We start from the raw sequence: 20,868 nt of genomic DNA, 5'->3' as shown, positions 1-20,868 counted from the left end.
ACATTCCTCCACTATCACACAAACTGTCTCCAGAACATATACACCTCAAACAAGAGGTTCAGGCTTGTCTGCAAAAAGGAGCTATAGAACCTATCCCATTACAAAATCAAAGGACAGGCTTATACTCCCTTTACTTTCTCATTCCCAAAAAGGACGGGTCTCTCAGGCCTATATTAGACCTCAGAGAATTAAACCTATACATTAATTCGGGTCACTTCCATATGGTCACTCTCCAAAAGGTCCTTCCCCCATCTACGGCAAGGCGACTTTATCTACTCCAGACTTAAAACGCATACTTCCATATTCCAATACATCCCACTCATCGCAAATACCTCCGGTTTGTCACAGCTAGCAAACACTACCAATTCAAAGTGCTTCCCTTCGGAGTCACCACTGCTCCCTGAGGGTTTACAAAATCCCTGGCAGTAGTCGCTGCTCACCTGCGGAGACCAAACATCCATGTCTTACCATACTTGGACGACTGGCTCATCAAAGCCAGTTCGTACCAAAGGTATCTCCAACACACACAAAGCACACTGCACCTGCTGCACAGTCTAGGCTTCACAGTCAATTTATTGAAGTCCCACCTACAACCTTCAATGAGACAAACATACTTGGGGGGGGGCACTCTGGACACTCAAAAAGCTCTGGCCTTTACAACTGCAGCCAGGATCAGAAATATTCAAGCTCTGGTCTGTTTCAATCCAATCACTCCCTTCAAGCACGAGTATACATGTAGTTACTATGCATGATGGCCTCTTGCACCATAATAGCCACACATGCAAGACTCATGCGTCCCCTTTAGGAACGTTTAGCCCGTTGGTGGAATCAGTCAGAGGGTCAATTGAAAGATCTAGTGTTGGTGGACGGCCGCACCCATCGTTTTCTGCAGTGGTAGAACCCACAAAATGTATCCAAAAGGTGGCTGTTCATTGACCTGATTCCACAGACAATCCTTACTGCAGACTCCTCACTCACAGGTTGGGGAGCTCATTTTCAGATTCACACTGTTCAAGGGTTGTGGAATCGGAAGCAAAAACAGCTTCTGTCAATCAGCTCAAACTGCTGGCAATATTGCTGGCGCTCAAAGCATTTCAGACCCACCTTCTAGGCAAAGCTGTCCTAGTCCGCACAGACACGACAGCGATGTATTAATGTATTATATCCAAAAACAGGGGGGGACACTCTCTCCAACTGACACCTCGCGCAGACCATTTGGATGTGGGCCATTCATCAAAACGTCTATCTCCTAGCAGAATACCTACCAGGAGAGAGCAATCAAATCACAGACATGCTCAGCAGACAAAGACAACAGATCCACGAGTGGGAACTTAATCCTCCGATTCTCCTCCCAATTTGACAAAAATGGGGTTTTCCACAAATAGATCTGTTTGCGACTCACACCAATGCAAAATGCCCCAGCTTCACCGCAAGGTGTCTGCACCCATTATCCAAAGGCAATGCCCTATGGATGAACAGGTCAGGGATATTTGCATACGCTTTTCCCCCTCTCCCACTCCTTCCATTAGTGGTTCAAAAGCTCAAGCAAACACCCCAACACTAATCCTGGTTGCGCCGACATGAGCCCATCAACCATGTTAGAGCTTTCAGTAGTTCCGCATCACAAACTACGCCTCACTCCTAGTCTCTTAACTTAGAACCATGGAGACACAGGCATCTAAATCCAAAGCAGGTGAACCTTGCGATTTCGCTCCTGAAGTTAGAGGTTGGTTATCTAAACCTTCCACCAGACTGTATGTGTATCATTAAAGAGGCCAGGAAACCTACTACAAGGGCTTGCAGTGCAGCTGAATGGAAACTGGTTGTCTTTTGCTGCAATAACATCAACCTGTTCAATGCTTCAGTGCAAAATATTATCTTCTATTTGTTGCACTTAAAACACTCAAATCGGGGAGGAGCTTGGCGGGCATCCGAGATGGCCGCTTGAGCACAGCGCTCTCCGGACCCTCGCCGCTCCCGGCATTTTATCCTGGCTGAATCCTGATTTCTTGCAAGAATTCGTGTGGGGGACGTTTGGCTGATTACCCTGGCACTTTTCAGAAATCGATTTGGATCTCGTATTCCTGAGATATGGTGCTCTGAACTTTTGGGCTCCGCCCTTGAGGTGCGCCCGGGACGGGGTGCGGTTCTGTAGCCGTCCTGCAATTGAACAACAACGGCAGGAGATCTGGCCTTGTGGGTCCCCCCTTCCCAAGTTTCGGTTTCGATTCCGTTCCGACTTGGGCCACGGGTGTGGATGTCGTGTTGCGACTGAGACCTGGAGGCAGATCGGCTGTTGGGCTTTCATGTGACCTATTTGCTGGCTTGGCGACCTCTACCCGAGTTGTGCCCCCTTTTTCATGTACTTTTGATCCTGTACTTTGAGTGTCGGGCCCGTCGAACCTGGTGGCTTGTCCTGTGACGCATCTTCAAAATGGCGGGCAGAGGGGACAGAGAGACGCGCAAGACGAAAACACCTCTGCGCGGAGCTCCAGTTCAATCAAATGTCATGGACCGTTATACCCATTCTAAGGGGTCCCCCGGAGCTGCCCTGCCTGGTTCCAGTATAGCGTCCGAACGAGTTTTGGAAGAGTCAGCGGAGCCCTCCCTACAGGATATCATGGGCGCCATCTCGGGTGTGAGGGAATCCATCGGCCTACAGTACGAGGCCTTGGCCCATAAACTTGACACCGTGGCTATTGAGGTGAATCTGATTCGTGCTGATCTCGGCAAGACGAATGAGAGGGTACAATCACTGGATATTAAATCTTCTAGCCTTACGAATGACGTCTCGGAGCTCCAAACAGAGATTGGAAATCTCCGTCGGGGGACCGACTTCATGACCCGTCGCCTGGAGGACTTTGAAAATAGGGCGCGTCGCTGCAATGTTCGCCTGGTTGGTGTACCGGAGAACCCTGAACCCCACTCGGTGGATCTCCTGGTTGAGGATCTGGTCTTGAACCATCTGGCCCCTTCTGGTCTCACAAAATTTTTCACGGTGGAACGCGCACATCGTGTTCCAGGGGGCAAAGTCAAGCCGGGAGCCCCGCCGAGACCCATTGTAGCGAAGCTTTTTCATTATAGAGACCGGGACGCTATCCTGCAGGCCTCGCGGGTGAAGGGCCCGGTGGCCTTTGAGAATGCTACGGTGAACTTTTACCCGGACTTTTCCCAACAGGTTCAGAGACAACGTATGGAGTTTCGTGATGCCAAGAAACGTCTTCGGGATCGGGGCCTACGGTACGCCATGCTCTTTCCCACCAGACTTCGGGTCGAATACAATGAGCGTACCCTTTTCTTTGATCGGCCAGATGCTGTTAATGACTGGCTGGACTCATTGCCTGACCGTCCTCCTGAGACTGACTCCGCCGCTCACCCTGGTGGTGCCGAAGGTGGTGTGGAGATCTAACTGTTCGGCTCTTATGTCTTATTTTGAATACATTCTCAGGAGTGTTGGCCGGCGTCCCTCTACATTGTGATCATTCTGTCTTTCGTTTGTTATTTTTTGTTCTTGCTGAGGTCGGGGGGAGGGTGGTACGGAGACCTTTCCTCCTCCGGGGTCTTTGTGTAGAATAGGGGTTCTTGGGCGACAGGCACACTGCAGGTTGGGGTGGCTCTTTAGCTTTTTGCAGGGGTGCAGGGTGGGGGGTGTTTCTCTTCAGTTTGGGGGAGGGGGGTTGGGAAGTTTTTTCTTTTCTGTGTGTTGTTTTCAAGGCGAGTTGCTCCTGTGTTTGCTGCTGTTTCTGATGTCTAGCTCATGGACGAGGGGTCTTGGCTCGGGCGGCTGGGATGGGGGGTAGAGGGTTGAAATTTCTTTCTTGGAACGTTAATGGCCTGGGAGATCGTATTAAGCGCAGTGTGGTCTTAAAATGTATACGACGTTTGTCACCGGACATTATTTTCATGCAAGAAACCCATTTGATTGGTAATGTTTGTTATGCAATGAATAGATGGGGCTACCGCCTTGTGGCGCACTCGGGGTTTACCTCCGGATCTAGGGGTGTGGGTATTCTTGTTCGAACCTCCCTCCCCCTGGCGATCGATGAGGTGATTCATGATGACCGTGGGAGATATACTGTCCTGGTGGGTAGGTATGAAGGCCGCACCCTATCTCTCTTCAATGTTTATGTTCCCCCGGGTTTGCAGGCCTCTACTTTTACTGACTTGGGCCGAGTTTTGTTAGATCTCCCTGATAGTACTCTCTTTCTGGCCGGTGATTTTAATTCGGTGCTTTCCGGCCTTCACGATCGCCATCCCCCTAGAGATACCCCGCAGGCTCAGCAGTGGTTGGGTGGGTTTTTAGATACCTTTGGCCTTGTGGACTGCTGGCGACTGTTGCATCCTACTCAGCTCCAATACACCTTCCATTCTGGGGCTCATGGCAGTCTGTCTCGGTTGGATTATTTCCTGATGCCCGCAGCCCAATCGTCGGCGGTTCGTGAGATTTTACATTTGCCGAGGGGTATTTCTGATCACTCGCCGCTCTGGCTTCGTTTCGAGGTTGGGGTAGAGGCGGCGGGCCGAGTGGCTCCCATTAACCCTTGGTATCTTTCCTCCCCTGAGACTCGTACCCTCTTGCTCAAGTCCATGGATGCATATTTCCTGGAAAACGAGGGGTCGGTCTCTTCGGCTGTATCCCTGTGGGAAGCCTTTAAAACTGTGATTCGTGGACAGGCCCTTTCCTTGATTGTTGAAGCTAAGAGGGCTGGGAGGAGGGAGGTGGTGGACCTTGAGGGGGAGATCTCTGCTTTGGAGGACGAGTTGGAATCTGGTGTCACGCCTGAGAAACTCCATGCCCTGGGTCTAAAACAGTTTGCATATAAATCTCTGGTCACTGACGCTGCAAAGGTGATGTTTCGTGAGCAGCAGGGCAGATTGTACGATGTGGGTGACAAGGCGGGCAAACTCCTAGCGTGGTTGGACAAGAAAGAAAGAGCTAATCGTGTGGTGCCCGTGATTCAGTCTGCGAGTGGTGAGAATGTGATTGATCCGACCGCCATTGTTGATCGTTTTGCGGAATATTTCCGTGTGGTATATGCTCCCGTGTCTGTGAGGGATGTTGCCGACTCCCGCCTTCTTCTGCGTGATATCACTTTGCCCTGTGTCACCGACTTGGACCGTATTGCTTTGGACTCCCCTTTTACGAATGATGAGATAGCCAATGCAGTTCGATCGCTCCGTTCGGGCAAAGCATTGGGCCCGAACGGTTTGCCTATTGAGTTGTACAAGTTACGCCCCGATAAGGTGGCGCCGTATCTCCGCGCCATGTTTCTAGAATCTCGTGAGCGGAACATACTTCCTTATGATCAGCGTCTGGCGACAATCGTCGTCATTCCCAAAGAGGGTAAACCGCGTGACCTCTGTTCCTCGTATAGGCCCATATCCCTATTAAATGTTGAACCTAAGGTGTTGGCTAAACTTTTGGCGACCCGTCTCCTTTCGGTTCTCGGGGAGTTGGTCCATCCGGATCAATCTGGCTTTATCCCGCATCGCAACACTGCTCTGAATTTACGTCGCCTCCACGGCGCGCTGGCGAGGGCGGGGCTTTTGACTGAACCGGCCATTTTGGCGTCCCTGGATGCCTCCATGGCCTTTGACACTGTGGAGTGGCCCTATTTATGGGCGACACTTGAGAAATTTGTATTCGGGTGCGAGTTTATTAGCTGGGTTAGACTGTTGTACGCGGAACCTCTGGCGCAAGTTGTAGTGAACGGTAGAGTGTCGGCCCCCTTCTCCTTGGGCAGGGGTACCCGTCAGGGTTGCCCCTTGTCCCCCCTGTTGTTCGCGCTCGCTCTTGAACCGTTGGCGGCCTGGCTCCGTTGGGAACCGTCCCTTAAAGGTATTCGTTGGGCCCCGGATTTCGAAGACCGCGTCTCGCTTTATGCGGACGACATCCTCTTGTATCTTACTTCTCCTCGCAAGTCTTTATCTGTTTTATTTGACGTTCTTGCGTCCTTTGGCGCTAACTCAGGCCTCGTCATCAACTGGTCTAAGTCCTGTGTATACGTTTTATCTGGTATCTTGCCTCCGTTGCCGAGTAGACTTCCTCTTCAGGTGGTCCGGGATGGTTTCAAATACTTGGGGGTTTTTGTTACCTTGGACCCGTCCCTTCGTTTTGATCGTAATCTCCTTCCCCCGTTGCTTAGGCTCCGTCTGGACGTTGCCCGTTGGCGCAAACTTCCCCTGTCTCCACTGGGTCGGGCGGCCCTGTTTAAGATGATGTCACTACCGCGGTTTCTCTACGCTCTCCAGAATTATTATGATCCTATCCCTAAGACCTATTTTCGGGAGATTGAGAGCCTTCAGAGGCAACTTATTTGGGATGGGCGACCGCGCATTGCTCTCGCGAAACTTTCCATCCCGTGGTACGATGGGGGCATGGCGCTCCCCGATATTAAGAGATACTACTGGGCTTCCCATCTGTCCGCTATTAATCACGCTATGTTCTCGCCGGGTCGTAATCCGGCGTTTGAGATGGATAAACTTCAGCTTCCGGGAGGTGACTTTAACAGAGTGCTCTATTCTCGCTCCGCTGGGCGCCATCTTGTGGGACCTACTTTGACTGCTTTGACGGTGTGGCGTGCTGCGAATGTGAGCCTGGGCTGGGAGGATCGCTTGACGTTGGCTACGCCGCTTTATGCTTCAGAACGTCTGGGCGGTCTTTGGTCTTCCAAGGGTTTTGACCGTTGGGACTTGATTGGGATCTCTAAAGTGGGGGATGTCTACTCTAAGGGTTCTGTGCGCCCGTTTCAGGCCCTCCAAGCTGACTACGGCCTAAGTAGTCGGGAATTCTTTCGTTATTTACAGATCAGGCACGCTTTGGTTTCGGTGTTTGCTCCTGGTGAGATTCCGCCTGACTCTTCCCCACTTGAAGACCGTATCCTTGACGAACATCTTCCTGATAGCACTATCTCCCTGATCTATAAAAAGTTGATTAACAATCGGACTGACTTATTGGCCCGACTTCGGGAACAGTGGATGGGAGATGGGTTGGAACTTGATGATGAGGATTGGCAATCGGCCCTCTCCTCTCCGAAGGAGGTGGCTATACCGGCTCGACTCCGTCTGGTCCAATTGAAGATCCTTCATCGGGTGTACGTGACGGGACCGCGACTGATGGTGATGGGCTTTTCCTCCGATGGACTGTGTAAGCGTGGATGTGGTTTGCGTGCTACTTTCCTGCATATTCTTTGGGAGTGCCCGATGGTGGCTGCTTATTGGGTGGCTGTGCTTGATCTGATGACTGTGGTGACAGGGATATCCTTGCGTCCGGAACCTCGTCGCTGTCTTTTGAATGTTTGGGAGCCCACGGACTATTCGGTGGCACAGACTAGATGGGCCACCCTGGGCTATATGATTGCGAAGCGAGATATTGCGCAACTCTGGGGGGCCTCCAGGCCCCCTGCCCTCTCGCAATGGGAGGATAACATGGATTGGTCCATGTTCCGTGAGAAAACTGTCTATGTGGCCAGGGGCAGACCCAGGGCATGGGTGAAGGTGTGGGGTCAATGGAACGAATACCGTGGCGACATTTGTTGTACTCCCCTTGTGGACACTATCGAGATTACCCTGTCTCCTTAGGCTAGCGTTCCCGGAATCTTCATATAGGGACTGAGCTGGTATCTCCGGCTCTCCCCTCTTCTTCTTCCTGATCTCTGCGCCCCTCCCCCCCCCCCTCCGAACTCCTTAGTGCTTGGAATATTGCTACTGCACTTCCGTTGCTGTCCCCCCCTTGCGTCCCTTGGGCTGACCTTCAGTGATACACTCTCGCCTTTTTGTATGTTTGTTCTTTCATATATATCAAACCTGTTTTTGTCCTGTATATAATGTGGAGTATTGCATTGTTGATTGACGCTTACCTCTGCGGGCATATATGATATGTGTCTACTCCTTTTTAGCGGCTGGCCCGTGTGGTTGTAGGCCCATCCTTGTACCTTCTTGCTTGCTCAAATAAAGGTTTTTAAAAAAATAAAAAAAAAAATAAAAAAAAAAAAAACACTCAAATCCAGCTTACACATCCATAAGACTGCATCTTGCTGCAATTGCTGCATAGCTGCAAAACAGACATATGTTCCTTTTCAGAGCGCCTGTGATCAAAGCATTTATGGAAGGACTAAAAAGAATAATTCCTCCAGCACTTCCAGCGTGCAATCTCAATATTGTCCTTACCAGATTAATGGGTCCACCCTTCGAACCATTACATAAGTGTGTTACAATTTCTCACTTGGAAAGTGGCTTCCTCATTGCCATTACATCACTGAGGAGAGTAGGTGAGCTTCAAGCATTAACTATTGACGAACCCTTTTTTCGCTTACAGAAATACAAAATGGTTCTTCGTACTAATACCAAATTCCTACCAAAGGTAGTATTGGCCTTTCATATAAACCATTCTGTTGAGTTACTGTTTTTATTCCCTCAACAAGATTCTGTAACTGAAAGAGCTCTTCACACATTAGACGTAAAAAGAACTTTACTACACTACATCGAAAGGACAAACCCCTTTTGTAAGACAAAGCAACTCTACGTGGCTTTTGCGCCACCGCACACAGGCAATCCTATCTCAAAAGCAGACATTGCAAGGTGGATTGTAAAATGCATTCAAACATGCAATGCAAAAGCTAAAAGAACATTAACAAACCCCCCTAGGGCTCATTATATTTGCAAAGTAGGTGCTACTAAGGCATTTCTAGGGAACATCCCATTGCAGACATCTGCAAAGCTGCAACATGGTCTGCACCGCACACATTCACCAAGCATTATTGTGTAGATTTGTTAGCGAGACGACAAGCTAATGTAGGACAGGCAGTACTTAGAACACTTTTTCAAACAACTGTAGCTGCTACAGGTTAGCCACCATTTTCCGAACAAACTGCTGTATAGTCAATGCAAAGCATATGATCTACAGCTCACATGCCTCTAACGGAAAATGTTACCAGTATTTAATTTATTTATTTTGCCGATTTTGTATAGGGCGAAAACGACTCTTGCGGGTATCCGAGCGCTTTAAAGGGAAAATATGGGTGAATGGCATATACATATACAGACTTCTGTGGCAACAGTACTGGTAACTATTAGAAATGAGCACATATCTACAAGTGTGTACAAGAAAAGTTCAATTAAATTTGGACATGGGAATTGATTTCATTTCTTATTTGAAAAAGGCAGTGGAAAGAGTTAAGTCTAGTTTCTGGGGGTGAGGCATTGCAAATCCTGGGAGCCATTCCTTTGAAGGTACGATGGTTTTCTTCTTGGAGAAACGTTGAGGCTTAAGTAGAAGATTATCAGAGCTCCTGGTAGCTCTGTTACCACCCGATAGCACTAGTTTCTCAGCTAGGTAACTCAGGGGTTTGTGATATAATGCCTTATGTGTCATACAGGCGATTTTTAAATGGATTCTAGCCTCAAAAGGTAACCAGTTGTAGGCATAAAGGTCAGGAGAGATGTGACAGTTTTTTTGGTGCCAGTGATGAGTCTGGCGACTGTATTGATTGAGGCTCTTAGCGGAGTGGTAGTCGATTTGGGAAGGCCAGAGAGCGACACTCCCATAGTCGACTCTGGGAATTACTTGAGTTTGAACTGCCTTTTTAAAGTCGTTTACGGGTGTAAAGGGTTTCAATTTTCTCAGGATGTTTATCTGAAAATGTGTTCCTTTAGTTGCAGCACTAATGTGCTTCTGCATATTTAGCTTATTATCCAGGGTTATTCCTAGGGATTTAGCAGAATCGATGATGAGGTTGACCATCGAGTGCAGTTGTTTGGTTGGGGGAGCGATTAAGAGGAATTTGGTCTTTAGTGTGTTTAGTGTTAAATGGTTCCTAGCCAGCCAGGTCTGTGTCTTTTGGAGCGTTGAGTAGAGGGCCTTGATGTCTTCATGAGACTGGATCTTAATGTAAAGTTATGTGTCGTCAGCGTACATGTGATATTGGATATTTGCGGAGTTGAGAAGCTCAGTGAGTTGTTTCATAAACAAATTGAACAGAGTTTGGGAGAGGGAAGATCCCTGGGGTACTCCCAAAGTGACTGGGGTGGGGTTAGATAAGGATTGGTTGACCTTGAATCTTTGAGATCTGTTTTGGAGGAAGGAGGTAAACCAGTTTGACACTGTTCCCGATAGTCCCATTCTATGCTTCGGGAGGTAAAGTAGGCGGTCAAGTAGGTTGCCGTGTTTCACTGTGTCGAAGGCTGAGGATAAGTCAAGTAAGATTAGCATGCATGCCTTGTTTTGAACCAGTATTTGTAATGCATCCTCTATTATGTGGGTCATGGCAGATTCGGTACTATGCCCTGAGCGGAAGCCTGATTGGAATTGGTCGAGTAGGTTAAAGTGGTCTAAGCTGCATGTGGACACATTTTTTTAGTAGTTTGGCCAGGGTCGAGATGTTGGATATTGGGCAATAGTTGCTCAGGTCTGATGGGTCTGTTGATACTTTCTTTAGGATGGGGGATACTTGACAAGCTTTGAGGATGTCTGGGATGGTTCCTGTTCTTGGCGTGTAGAGCTTTAGATTCACATGCGCCCACCCGCCTCGCCGGGTACCTGTTGCACTTAATTACTTAATCATTTATTACATACATACATATTGATGTCTCTAATCTATCCTACTAACTATGTACTCGCCCTCTAACGGGAAACAGTGCACATGGGCATCTACTCCATTGTTAGACTATCACCGAAAGGAGAAGTCCCCTACCTCGTGACTTGAAGACTTCTTCGAACAAAAACAACTTGCAAACATCCGGACTCTCAACTAGATGGCAGTATACAAAGCATGTGAATCTACAGCTCTACATGCCAATAATAGATGTCTAATGGTAAGTAACCTTTTCCTTCTAGGTGAATAGTACCTCACATATAAGTCTTAAGTTACCTGATAAAACTCGAATTGGTTGACCCAAAGTTGACTCTACAAAGGTAAAGCTGCTACAAAATATCTCCATTTGAGAAATATAAAAAGCTTCCACTTGGAGGTTACAAGGAACTAATGCCTTGAGTCATACACCCAGGAAGGCCAAGCTTCCCCAAGAAACCTTTTTGAGCAGAGCACATAGACGTTTGTTTTCTTCTTCTTTCTTGATGTGGGATGGGTGTGGATTATATTAAGTGCTAGGACTAGCAATGCGAATTTACTGAAAGAGAAGGAAACCTTACCTATAATCTTAATTCTCCAGGGGAGTAAATTTAAGCCTCCATCTCTTCTCTTCGGAGGAATGAACCATGTGCTGATATGACATTCTGTGCAGCATCCTATCTTTTCCATGATAATGAACAGATCTAACGGTTATTGACAGTCTGATGGGATACTGGAATTCCTTAAGAGCAGTGTCGCTTTTCCAGTCTGATTTTTGCAGTCTATCTGACTACATTGCCAAGCTTACCTCTGCTTCCTTTTTTTGAGGAACAAAAAAGGTTGTGAAAGTTCTGTTTAAGTTATTAATTCTTTAAAATACAACTGAATTCTTTGTTTGAAAGATAATAAACCATATCTGGCAAGTAGGGACTTTCCTCGCTCTGCAAAATGTTTATTTGCTTTTCAAAATAGATTTTTCATCAGAAACCTGGTTTGTGTAGACACACACACACTTATTTGATTTATGTGGGCAGGACCATTCAATGTTCACGAGATCCCCCTTCTCGTTGTGTTACATGTGGCACAATGCCCACTTGTAAAGTGACAGGTTTTTTCCCTGCCCCAGCTCTCACTATGTTTGCTCGACCTTTGATACACGGTGTCTGTATATTTTGTGTGTTCTTAAAGGTTTTCAAAAGTGTTAATATTCCTGTTTGTGCCAGTTATTGTGAATCCCTTTTTAAGTTGAATGCTGAGTACCCCAAATGTGTTGATGCACACAGCTATGAGGTCCTTATTTTTGGGGTTTCCCCTCAAGCTAGCTTTTACAACTGTAGGGGCCATTGCAATGACACAGGCACTGCTGAAGCCCCCTGGTCGGATTCAAGCTGTGCCTGACTTTATACATTGCATGGCAACTTATGACAGTAATAGGAGGGGTTTGATAGGCGCCTTGGCCCTCTGCCTATGACACGGAAGTACCTGAGTTCATTGGTGTAATCCGTGAGACTGCGAGAGGACTGGTCACGGAAGCTTCAGGGGTGTGTTTGGGTAGTAGGGTTACAAAGTTGACTAGGATTGTTATTTGGTAAGACTGTTCATCTACTTTTTATATAACTATACTGTGCATTGTCATCTTGTATCCTTTATGCAAATATACACCAATAAAGAAAATAAAAACGATAAGGGGGATAGATTCACTCTTCTTCCAGATGTAATACTCTTGTCATATTGCTGTTGCGTATTAGGGTAGCCATGTTTTGTTACTGTTTGAAATGCTTGAAGAGATAGAAACACCATCCTGAGCTCTAATATATTGATGTAGTTCTGTGCCATGATGGATATCCACCTGCTCTGATTTCATACCCTGGGCATGTGCGCCCTTCCACCCTGGGGTGCCCTACTTGTTTGAGATGTGTGTGCCTGTAAGTCTGAGACTGGCCTTTATGAACTTGCCCACCTCACAATAAGCTGAAATACTAGGAGATAGATGGACTATGGCAGGCAAAGCTTCTGTCGATGTTACCGATATGTTACTTTGTATTTAAACTAGGATTCCCAGTCTCTCGACAGGGACCATTTCAAAGCATATGTATGTATGAAATACACCAGAGATAGTTACTTGTTAATACAAGTATCTTGTTTACAGTGTGTAGGCATGGTAAAACTGTGGTATATAACAAATCTGTCACTGTGATGCTGCTGCCTTGAACTGATGTCCTGTTTCGGCGTGATGGCGCGTGATTACTAGCTCAGTTTACCATACTCACCTGGGCCCATAAACATTGACACATTGAACCGGTAATCCAACTTAACTTCCTGCCTATAGGAATTTTATTCACCTTTAGGGCTTATATCTGTACACCATGACTTGCCAAATCCTGGTTACTTGTGCTCTAAGTCATAAATCGAAGGAGCAAGGGAGTTAGAATAATAGGTAGAGAATATCATTTACCTAAATGGAATTAACCACAGACTCTGGTAAGTTTTAAACACTTTATCTATGCAATATTTTATGAGTCAAGTGCTACAGTAGTGAAATTGGGGACTTTGCAAGTAAGAAAATAACTATTAAAGCATACATTTTGCAAGACTTTAAGACAACACCTTTAGACATTGGTACATGGGAAAAGTGAGAAAGGGAAACGGTACAAGGACATACCACACAGAGTATATTTAGTGGTGCGAGGACCAACCATGGGCTGGCACATGAAAGGGCTCCTGACTAATCAGGTGTCGACAGGACAGGTGCAAGACAGGACAAATAACGTCCGCTACGTGCAACACAAGCGTCACACCCCTCTCTGCGACTACACTATGACCCCGACTGGGTAGATCTATTCTTCTCCCTCAGTAAAACCCAATTCTTCTGTCGGAGTGCTTGACCAGCCCTCTGCTCTCGATTCTCCTTCGGCATACGTTGGGTCAGTGATAGGTCTGTGACAAGTCGGACAATCTAACTAACTGAACCTACCCTAGTTACACAATTTCCAGGGCAACGTACCACTCCTCTGGGTTGCAAATTTGTGTATTCCCTTCATTTGATTGGTCAGAAAAGCGAGGAGAGGTCATCACACCATACCAGTATGAGGCCATTTCCAGTCAATAAAGTTGATCAATGTTCCCACCCATAATTTACTTTCCCGTACTTTTTATTCATCCCAGCAATATTATTTCATTTAATATACAATGTATAACAAATTTGCAAGTTATCTTCCTCTCTCAGGTCATGGGGTGAGATTCCCATGCGCATTGCGGGCAAGATGAACTTTGGCGGTCTTTCAATGCCAGGGCTTCAAGGTCCTCCGGGTTTGAGTGCACATGTACAGCAGTTTCAAAATGGAGTTTCCAGACACACTTCAGGCCCAAATACGAGCTAATAAAGTCAAAAATAGACATGTTAGAATACAGAAAGAAATTAATGCACTGTATACCACTTATTTCTACTCTAACTCCATTAATTTATTTTAACTTGAGCATTAAGAGTTAAGCATAACATACAAAGTTCAGTTCAAGCAGAAGCATGTGCATTAATATGTGAAACATGAAGCAGCCATCTTGGCACTAGTGCCTACTGCAAGAGATTCCCACCAAAAGCAAAGATACGTCACACCACATAAATGTGGCAGACGCATGCGCCGAAAGGTTCCCACGTTTTCGGCTGCCATTTTAGAACACTCTTACTTTACTGTTAGTAAAAGCACATAGACCAGCATCCCCTAGATACTAGAAGTATTGTGTGGTGCAATTATTAGTATTCACAAAACATATTGATTAATAAGTTATGTTATTTTGAGAGGGTTGAATCCGAGCAAGTCTCCCATCGAATGAAACCTTGCTCCATCAGGCGCAGCGGTCAAGAGTCTAAAATTCCATTGATGACACTGTTTGTTTAGGGTGGCGGGAGTTTGGGGTAATGAAAAAGTATCGATCAGTGGCGAAGTTAAAATTCCTGGTCTGACCCCATTGTTTCCTCTGATCTCACCATCAGGCATAGCTGAAGTCAAGGATAACAAAGTGGAGCTGTTGAAAGTAGACGAGGCCTCTGAGGAGTTTCGTAAGGTGATTCGGACTTTTTACGACAGTCTAGAAGCCTACCATTGCAAGATCAAGATTATCAAGGTAGTGTATACACTAATTGCATCATTGTATTGGGTCCACTCCATCACTCTTGAAATGCAGAAAGAAACTAAAGACTCCTCTTTTCTAGCAGGGACTCATGATATCTCATTCTGCTTTGCGTGTTTTGTTCCCTCTGCTCTGTCTGTTTCGTCCACGCTGCCATTGCCCATGCCATCATGGACTCTGTCCTTTGTCATCCCTGCTGCTGTAGAGCATGCCATCACTTCTAAATTGCCTATTTGGTCTTTAACAATTTGACATATTAGTGAATCTGCATACCATAGAATACTGCAGCTTCAGGTCTTTATTTTGTAGTTTGCATATCAATTGGCTATAACGCTATTGATGATTTTATGGATCAGAGAGAGAATTCACTGGGCAGTATTTAGGTGAAGATTAAAAGGCAGCACCTTGAAAGGTCCTTCAGTATTTTCTTGTAGCTGCATGTGGTTATCAAGGATGATTTGCAGAGTAACCCACTAGGAGGTGCTAAGGCTAAATTCCCTGCAGGGCCACTGAATGTTCTAGGGGATACACCTAAGATTAGACCAGTCCTTATTCTGTATTCTAGTTCCAGAGCTCGGACGATGCACCTGAGTAGAGAAGCTTTATTCTGTATTCAAGTCCCCAAGTTGTGCAGATGCGCCTTTCAGTAGACGTCCCTTATCCTGGGCATGCCAACAGGAATCTTGGGATGCTTCAGTTACAAGTACTACCTCTAGTAGGTGGAAAGCAGTGTTTCTTGGCTTGGCATTATGTAGGGATATCCTGACTCTGGCTTGGTGAAGTTCAGAACCCCTTTATTATCAATAGTGAATATCCACTGTAGGACTATCCTACCTTTTACAACAGAATGGGCATTAGTGACCCTTAGAGCAGATGCGGTCATATCCAGTTTCAGAGCCTAGATCACGTGACTTCAGGAATTCTGCAGATTTGGTATTTGTTTTTACTATTGGTAAAGTGTGAACCTAGCCAGGAAGCTGCTTTGTTCCTAGCAGGCATGGTTTGGCTTCTGTTCTCTCTTTTTTTTTTTCTCTCTTGGCCTTGTCTGCTCGGTCTCCGTCTCATGTCTGTCCGTGCCTGTCTGTGTCTCTCTCTCTCTTTGATCTCTGGCCTCCCCACAGAACGCTTGCTCTTTTTTCCCTTTGTATGCAGTCTTGGTCTCTTTGTGCATTGTACTATTTCTCTCAATTCTTTATCATGGTATTTCATTTGGGTTTTTGTTTCAGTGCCTTTCTGTGTTTTAGGAGCAAACCCCTTTGTCTAAAACTCCACTTTCTGATTTAAAATTCTTTTTTTAACCCTTCCTGGATTGTTGATCTATTCTTCCTAATTTTGCCCTTTTCTTTTTCATTCGATTAGTTTTGCTTTTAGAGAATCTGTGTTCATCATGCCAGTGTAGTTAAAGCTAGATTTTAAACATTAGTTTTGTCTCACATGTGCATCTTGCCTGATCTATCAATGTGTACTGTGCTGTGATGAATAGTCTTTGCTCTGGAATTAATTAAGAAATTGAAAACCCAGCCATTTCTTCCAGGCCTTTGGCATTTCTATTCCCTTACTATCACCCTCACACTGCCCACTGTAGCTAGTCTTTCTTATTGTGCATAGTGCTCACGAGAATGCTCTTTTACTCAGAGGTGCTATGTAGGCTGATGTTATATCAAGTGTAGAGTGCATCCCTCTGGGGTAGACCCCCGGCTCACCAGCCCTCTAGACCATGGTTCTTGGAGCTCCACTGTTCTCACTATAAGCAGTGCTGGAATTGCACATCTCCGAATTCCTGTGCCCTACCGCCCTCCTAAACCATTCGACACCTGTTTGAGAACTTATTAGGTTATTCTTTCCCCAGTGGATGCTCTTCATAGTCACCCACGACTGGTGCCTGGAAGTTTACACCACATCACCCAGTTTGCCACTAATGCACGCACAAGATCAGCCTAGATCCACAGCAGCTGTGTGTAGAAGAACTGCAGGCATTGCTCCACTAGGGAGCTATTGCACCTGTTCAACCACATCAGCAAGGGCAGCGGATCCCCAAGGAAGACTGGACGGTGGCACCAATACTGAGCACTTCAAGCTAAAAACTCTTCCAGTGGTCATTCCATTACTCATCTTCCATAAAGGTACACCTAGCAGCTTTAGTTTTTAAATCCTTTATGGAAGGCCTCAAAAGGGCTATCTCACCTCGAACGCCGCAAGTTAGTTCATGGAACCTTAACAATGCCCTACTTCGAGACAACATATGGGGCTTCTATTTCAGCTGCTGCACTTTTATCCAATACAGTTCCTTTTCTGGAAAGTATCTTTCCTCATTGCAATCGCTTCCCTCCACAGGGTAAGTGAACTACAAGCTTTAACATTTGAGAAGCCATTTATCCAAGTACACAAAGTTCGGGTTTCCCTGAAAACACATCCTTGTTTTCTGCCAAAAGTTATCTCCCCTTCCCATATCAATCATATTCTTGGTTTACCAGCTTTTTGCCTTCAACTACAGTCTGTCACAAAAGGTGCTCTATACACAGATGTTAAATGAACCCTTATGTGCTACATTAACTACAAAAATCCTTTAGAAAGACAAAGCAGCTCTTTGTAGCTTTTGACCAGCCTCAACTGAAAAATCCAATATCCAAAGTGGTCTTTGCCAAATGGAATGTGTAGATGCATTCAAGTTTGATGTGCCAATGTTTCACACACTACAGTCAGTGCCCAGGGCATATTCAGCTCGTAAGACTTTTTAACATCCCACTCAGACATCTTTAAGGCTGCTACTTGGTCTTCTATCCACTCATTCTCTAAGCATTACTGTTTGGATATTCATGCCCAACAAGAAGCTCAAGTCGGACAAAATGTACCTCGTATACCATCACCTTAGGGAGATAGATGCTAATTTGCACCTTGTAGTACTGTAGGTTCACATGCCACCTCCCCAGATTAGAGTGCACAGTACAATATTCTACAGTCGCTGTATTTTTAAAAACATATGTTCGAGGCATATGAGCTGCACCTTGTTATTGTCTTGCAAGAAGTCTTTTGTAGTCACGAGATAGGTGGCTACTCCCTTGGTCGATAGTGCGCATGGGCATCGACTCCATCCTCAGATTTTTTTTTTTCGCCATCGAGTTCGGATGTAACTTCAGCGTTCCTTTTCGGTACCGTATTTCTAACCTTTCGATGCTCAAACAATCGTAGATTCGACGGTATTGTTTTCGTTCGTGTGGCTTTCGCCGAGCTAACTCTCAAACTCTATTCCAGTTGTTGACACGAACCGCTGGCCCTATAGACGCCATTCGTCCCTACCGCTAATGGGAAGGACTCCATTAAAGAAATGCCCCCAGTGTGTAGCTAAATTCCCACACAGCGACCAGCACAAGGTCTGCAACCTCTGTCTCTCGCCTGAGCACAAGGAGAAAAATTGCCTAGCCTGCGCATCCTTCTCCTTCAGGTCCAATAAGACTATCCGTGATCGCTGGGCTCAACAACACCTTATGTTATGTTATAGGAGTTTGTATAGCACACGGCTGCCCCAGCCAAGGGGCGTCCCGGCGCTAGCTGCCTTTGTCCAAAGGAGATTGCAGAAGATGTAAACTGTAAGTGAACACGACATAGCTAACCGAAGAGGTGAGTTTTAATGGCTTTTCTGAAGGATAAAAGATCCTTCATCTCACGAATTTGGGCTGGGAGTCCATTCCAGAGCTTGGCCGATGGGTATCTAAATGAGCGGCCGTCCATTCGACTTAATTTATTGCGGGGAATAGTGGCCAGGTTCTTTCCCTCCTACCGTAGAGTGCGTCGAGGATTGTAGGATGAGAGGAGTGGACATAGCACAGGGTGGGGCATAACGTTTTAAAATGGATCCTCTTTTCTACAGGGAGCCAATGTAGACTTTTGAGGGTAGAGGTGACAGATTTGTGCCGGGGAAGACCCGTCAGAGCTCTTGCGGCAGCATTTTGAACTCGCTGTAATCTGGCTTTCTTGGCTACGTTAGTTCCCAACAGCAAGGAGCTAGCGTAGTCTAACCGCGAGAGAATTGCTGCTTGTACCACCAATTGGCGGGTATGATGGTCACAATATTTTAGAACGGGCCGTAGGTTTCGTAAAATTCCAAAACGTGGCAGCCACTTTTTTAGTATGGTGGGTAAAGTTCAAGGCAGAATCCACCCATACTCCTAGGTTTTTTACCACATTCTTGGGCACAGGTGGTTGAAACATAGTTTAGGGCCACCAGTCATTTCCCCAGGCCATAGTATCTTTGCCTAGCAGCAAGACCTCCGTCTTGCCGGCATTAAGTTGGAGATAGTTTGATGACATCCAGCTGGTGATATCTGCGAGAGTCTGGTTAAAGTTCAGCGCACTCAGGCCGCTCTCGTCTTTTAGTGCTACCACCAGCTGGGTGTCATCAGCGTAGGACACCAGTGAGAGTCCACGCCTCCTGGCTACCTCTGCCAGAGGAAGGACATAAACATTGAACAGGAAACATTGAACAGGGTGGGGCTGAGGGCGGACCCCTGGGGTACTCCCTGTTCAACGGGACATTCCTTGGAGAGATACGGTGGGATAGAGACTCTAAAAGGTCTGTCTGACAGGAAGGCCTAGAACCAGTGAAGTGCCTGACCAACAACCCCTACTTCCTCTAGTCTGGACAGCAGCACCTTGTGGGAAACCGTATCAAAGGCAGCACTGAGATCTAAAAGAATCAGTGCTGCCGTTCCTCCTGAGTCAAGTATAGTCCGGAGATGTTCAGTAACACTCAGGAGGGTGGTTTCGGTGCTGTGCCCGGCCCGGAAGCCATGTTGAGACCTGTCTAGAATGGAATTAGACACCAGAAAGTTGGTCAAGGTGGAATTAACATGAGCTTCCGCCACTTTGGCTGGCCAAGGAAGCAGAGAGATTGGCCTTAAGTTTTCAGGTAAGTTAGGGTCAAGTGAGGGTTTCTTTATAATAGGGGAGACCCATGCTTGCTTCCAGGTGGGGGGAATGTTGGCCGTGAGAAAAGAGGAGTTGATAATGTCTCTGAGTGGGCCTAGTATGGTTTCGCCGGCTTCTCTGAAAAGTTCAGGTTTCAGGGGGTCTGCAAGGGAGCCAGATTTCATTTTGTTACATAGTGTCAAAGTTTTCATGACTAGTTGCCGGGATGACGGAAAGTTTGGGTCTGTCGGGGACTGCTATGAAAATGGGTAGGGATGAGGTCGAAAAGGAGTTATAGATTTTCCGGATTTTGTCCATAAAAAAGGTGGCCAGGTTATCACATAGTGCAGGAGAGGTGTTAGGATTAGTTATGGCGCAACAGACTGCTCTGGTACCAGAGGTCATCTTCGATGGAGGCCCTGATGTTCCAGAGGCAGAGGATTCGGAGGATCTCGACATCGTATCCGAAGCAGATGACTCCTAGTCAGATGGCCATTTCACTCCAGGTCAACGAGTGAGTACAACTGCTCCTGCCCCAACTCCCACCTGAAAAGCAAAAGGCTCTGGTCAAAACTTCGCCTGAAGGTCCTTATCCCAACCGAAAGAAAACTTCAGAAGTCTGGCCCCCGGGCACGGCTCCAAAGACAAAGGAGAATCCTTCCGGCAGCTCGGGACTGAGAAAGCCCAATGCCAGTGCCCCAAAAACAGGCTGCATCGAAAGCGGGAGCACATGCTACTCACGCGGGCTCCAAAAAGGCCTCGGCATCCATAGCACACAAGGCCTCAGAACCGAAGACCCCTCAAACCTTCGGGTCCGAAAAAGATTTTGGACACAACACTGAAGCCAAAGGACACAACAAGGTCAAACATAGTCTGGAGATAGCAGAAGCCATCCAAGAGGAGGGCATTAAGATCGCATTTATCACGGAGTCATGGACTGATGCAGCATCAGGGCCTGACATAGTCAAAGCTACCCCCCAGGACTATGTGTGTTACACTCAAAACAGGGAAAAAAGAAGAGGGGGTGGCTTAGCGATCATCTATCATAACGGCATCAGAGGCTCCTTTCAACCCGGTCCCGCGGGCCTTAATGAATCGCTGCTTTTCAACCTCACGCTCTCAGATCATCAATCCTTTAGTGGCGGTCTGATTTACAGACCCCCAGGTGGGAAAGCCCAATTTTTCACAGGATTAAATAGGGTACTCGAAGCCGCTGTATCTGCACAAATGTTCACCCTTTTGGGCGATTTTAACTTTCACTTAGAAT

The 20,868-nt window shown here is 46.6% G+C and overlaps 1 protein-coding gene across 13 annotated transcripts in view; it reads left to right on the top strand.

Moving 5' to 3' along the window:
• Nucleotides 1–20,868, top strand: part of PARP10 (poly(ADP-ribose) polymerase family member 10) — an 803,115-nt gene that overhangs the window by 525,136 nt on the left and 257,111 nt on the right. For all 13 annotated transcript variants that reach the window (XM_078686419.1, XM_078686420.1, XM_078686421.1 and 10 more), the window contains one exon: nt 14,560–14,690. In XM_078686419.1, coding sequence (XP_078542545.1) covers nt 14,560–14,690 — 131 coding nt within the window. The remainder of the gene's footprint in view (nt 1–14,559; nt 14,691–20,868) is intronic.

This window comes from Lissotriton helveticus, chromosome 4_1 (genome assembly GCF_964261635.1).
Source record: "Lissotriton helveticus chromosome 4_1, aLisHel1.1, whole genome shotgun sequence".
Taxonomy (NCBI): domain Eukaryota; kingdom Metazoa; phylum Chordata; class Amphibia; order Caudata; family Salamandridae; genus Lissotriton; species Lissotriton helveticus.
This window is presented reverse-complemented; position numbering and strand designations above follow the sequence as displayed.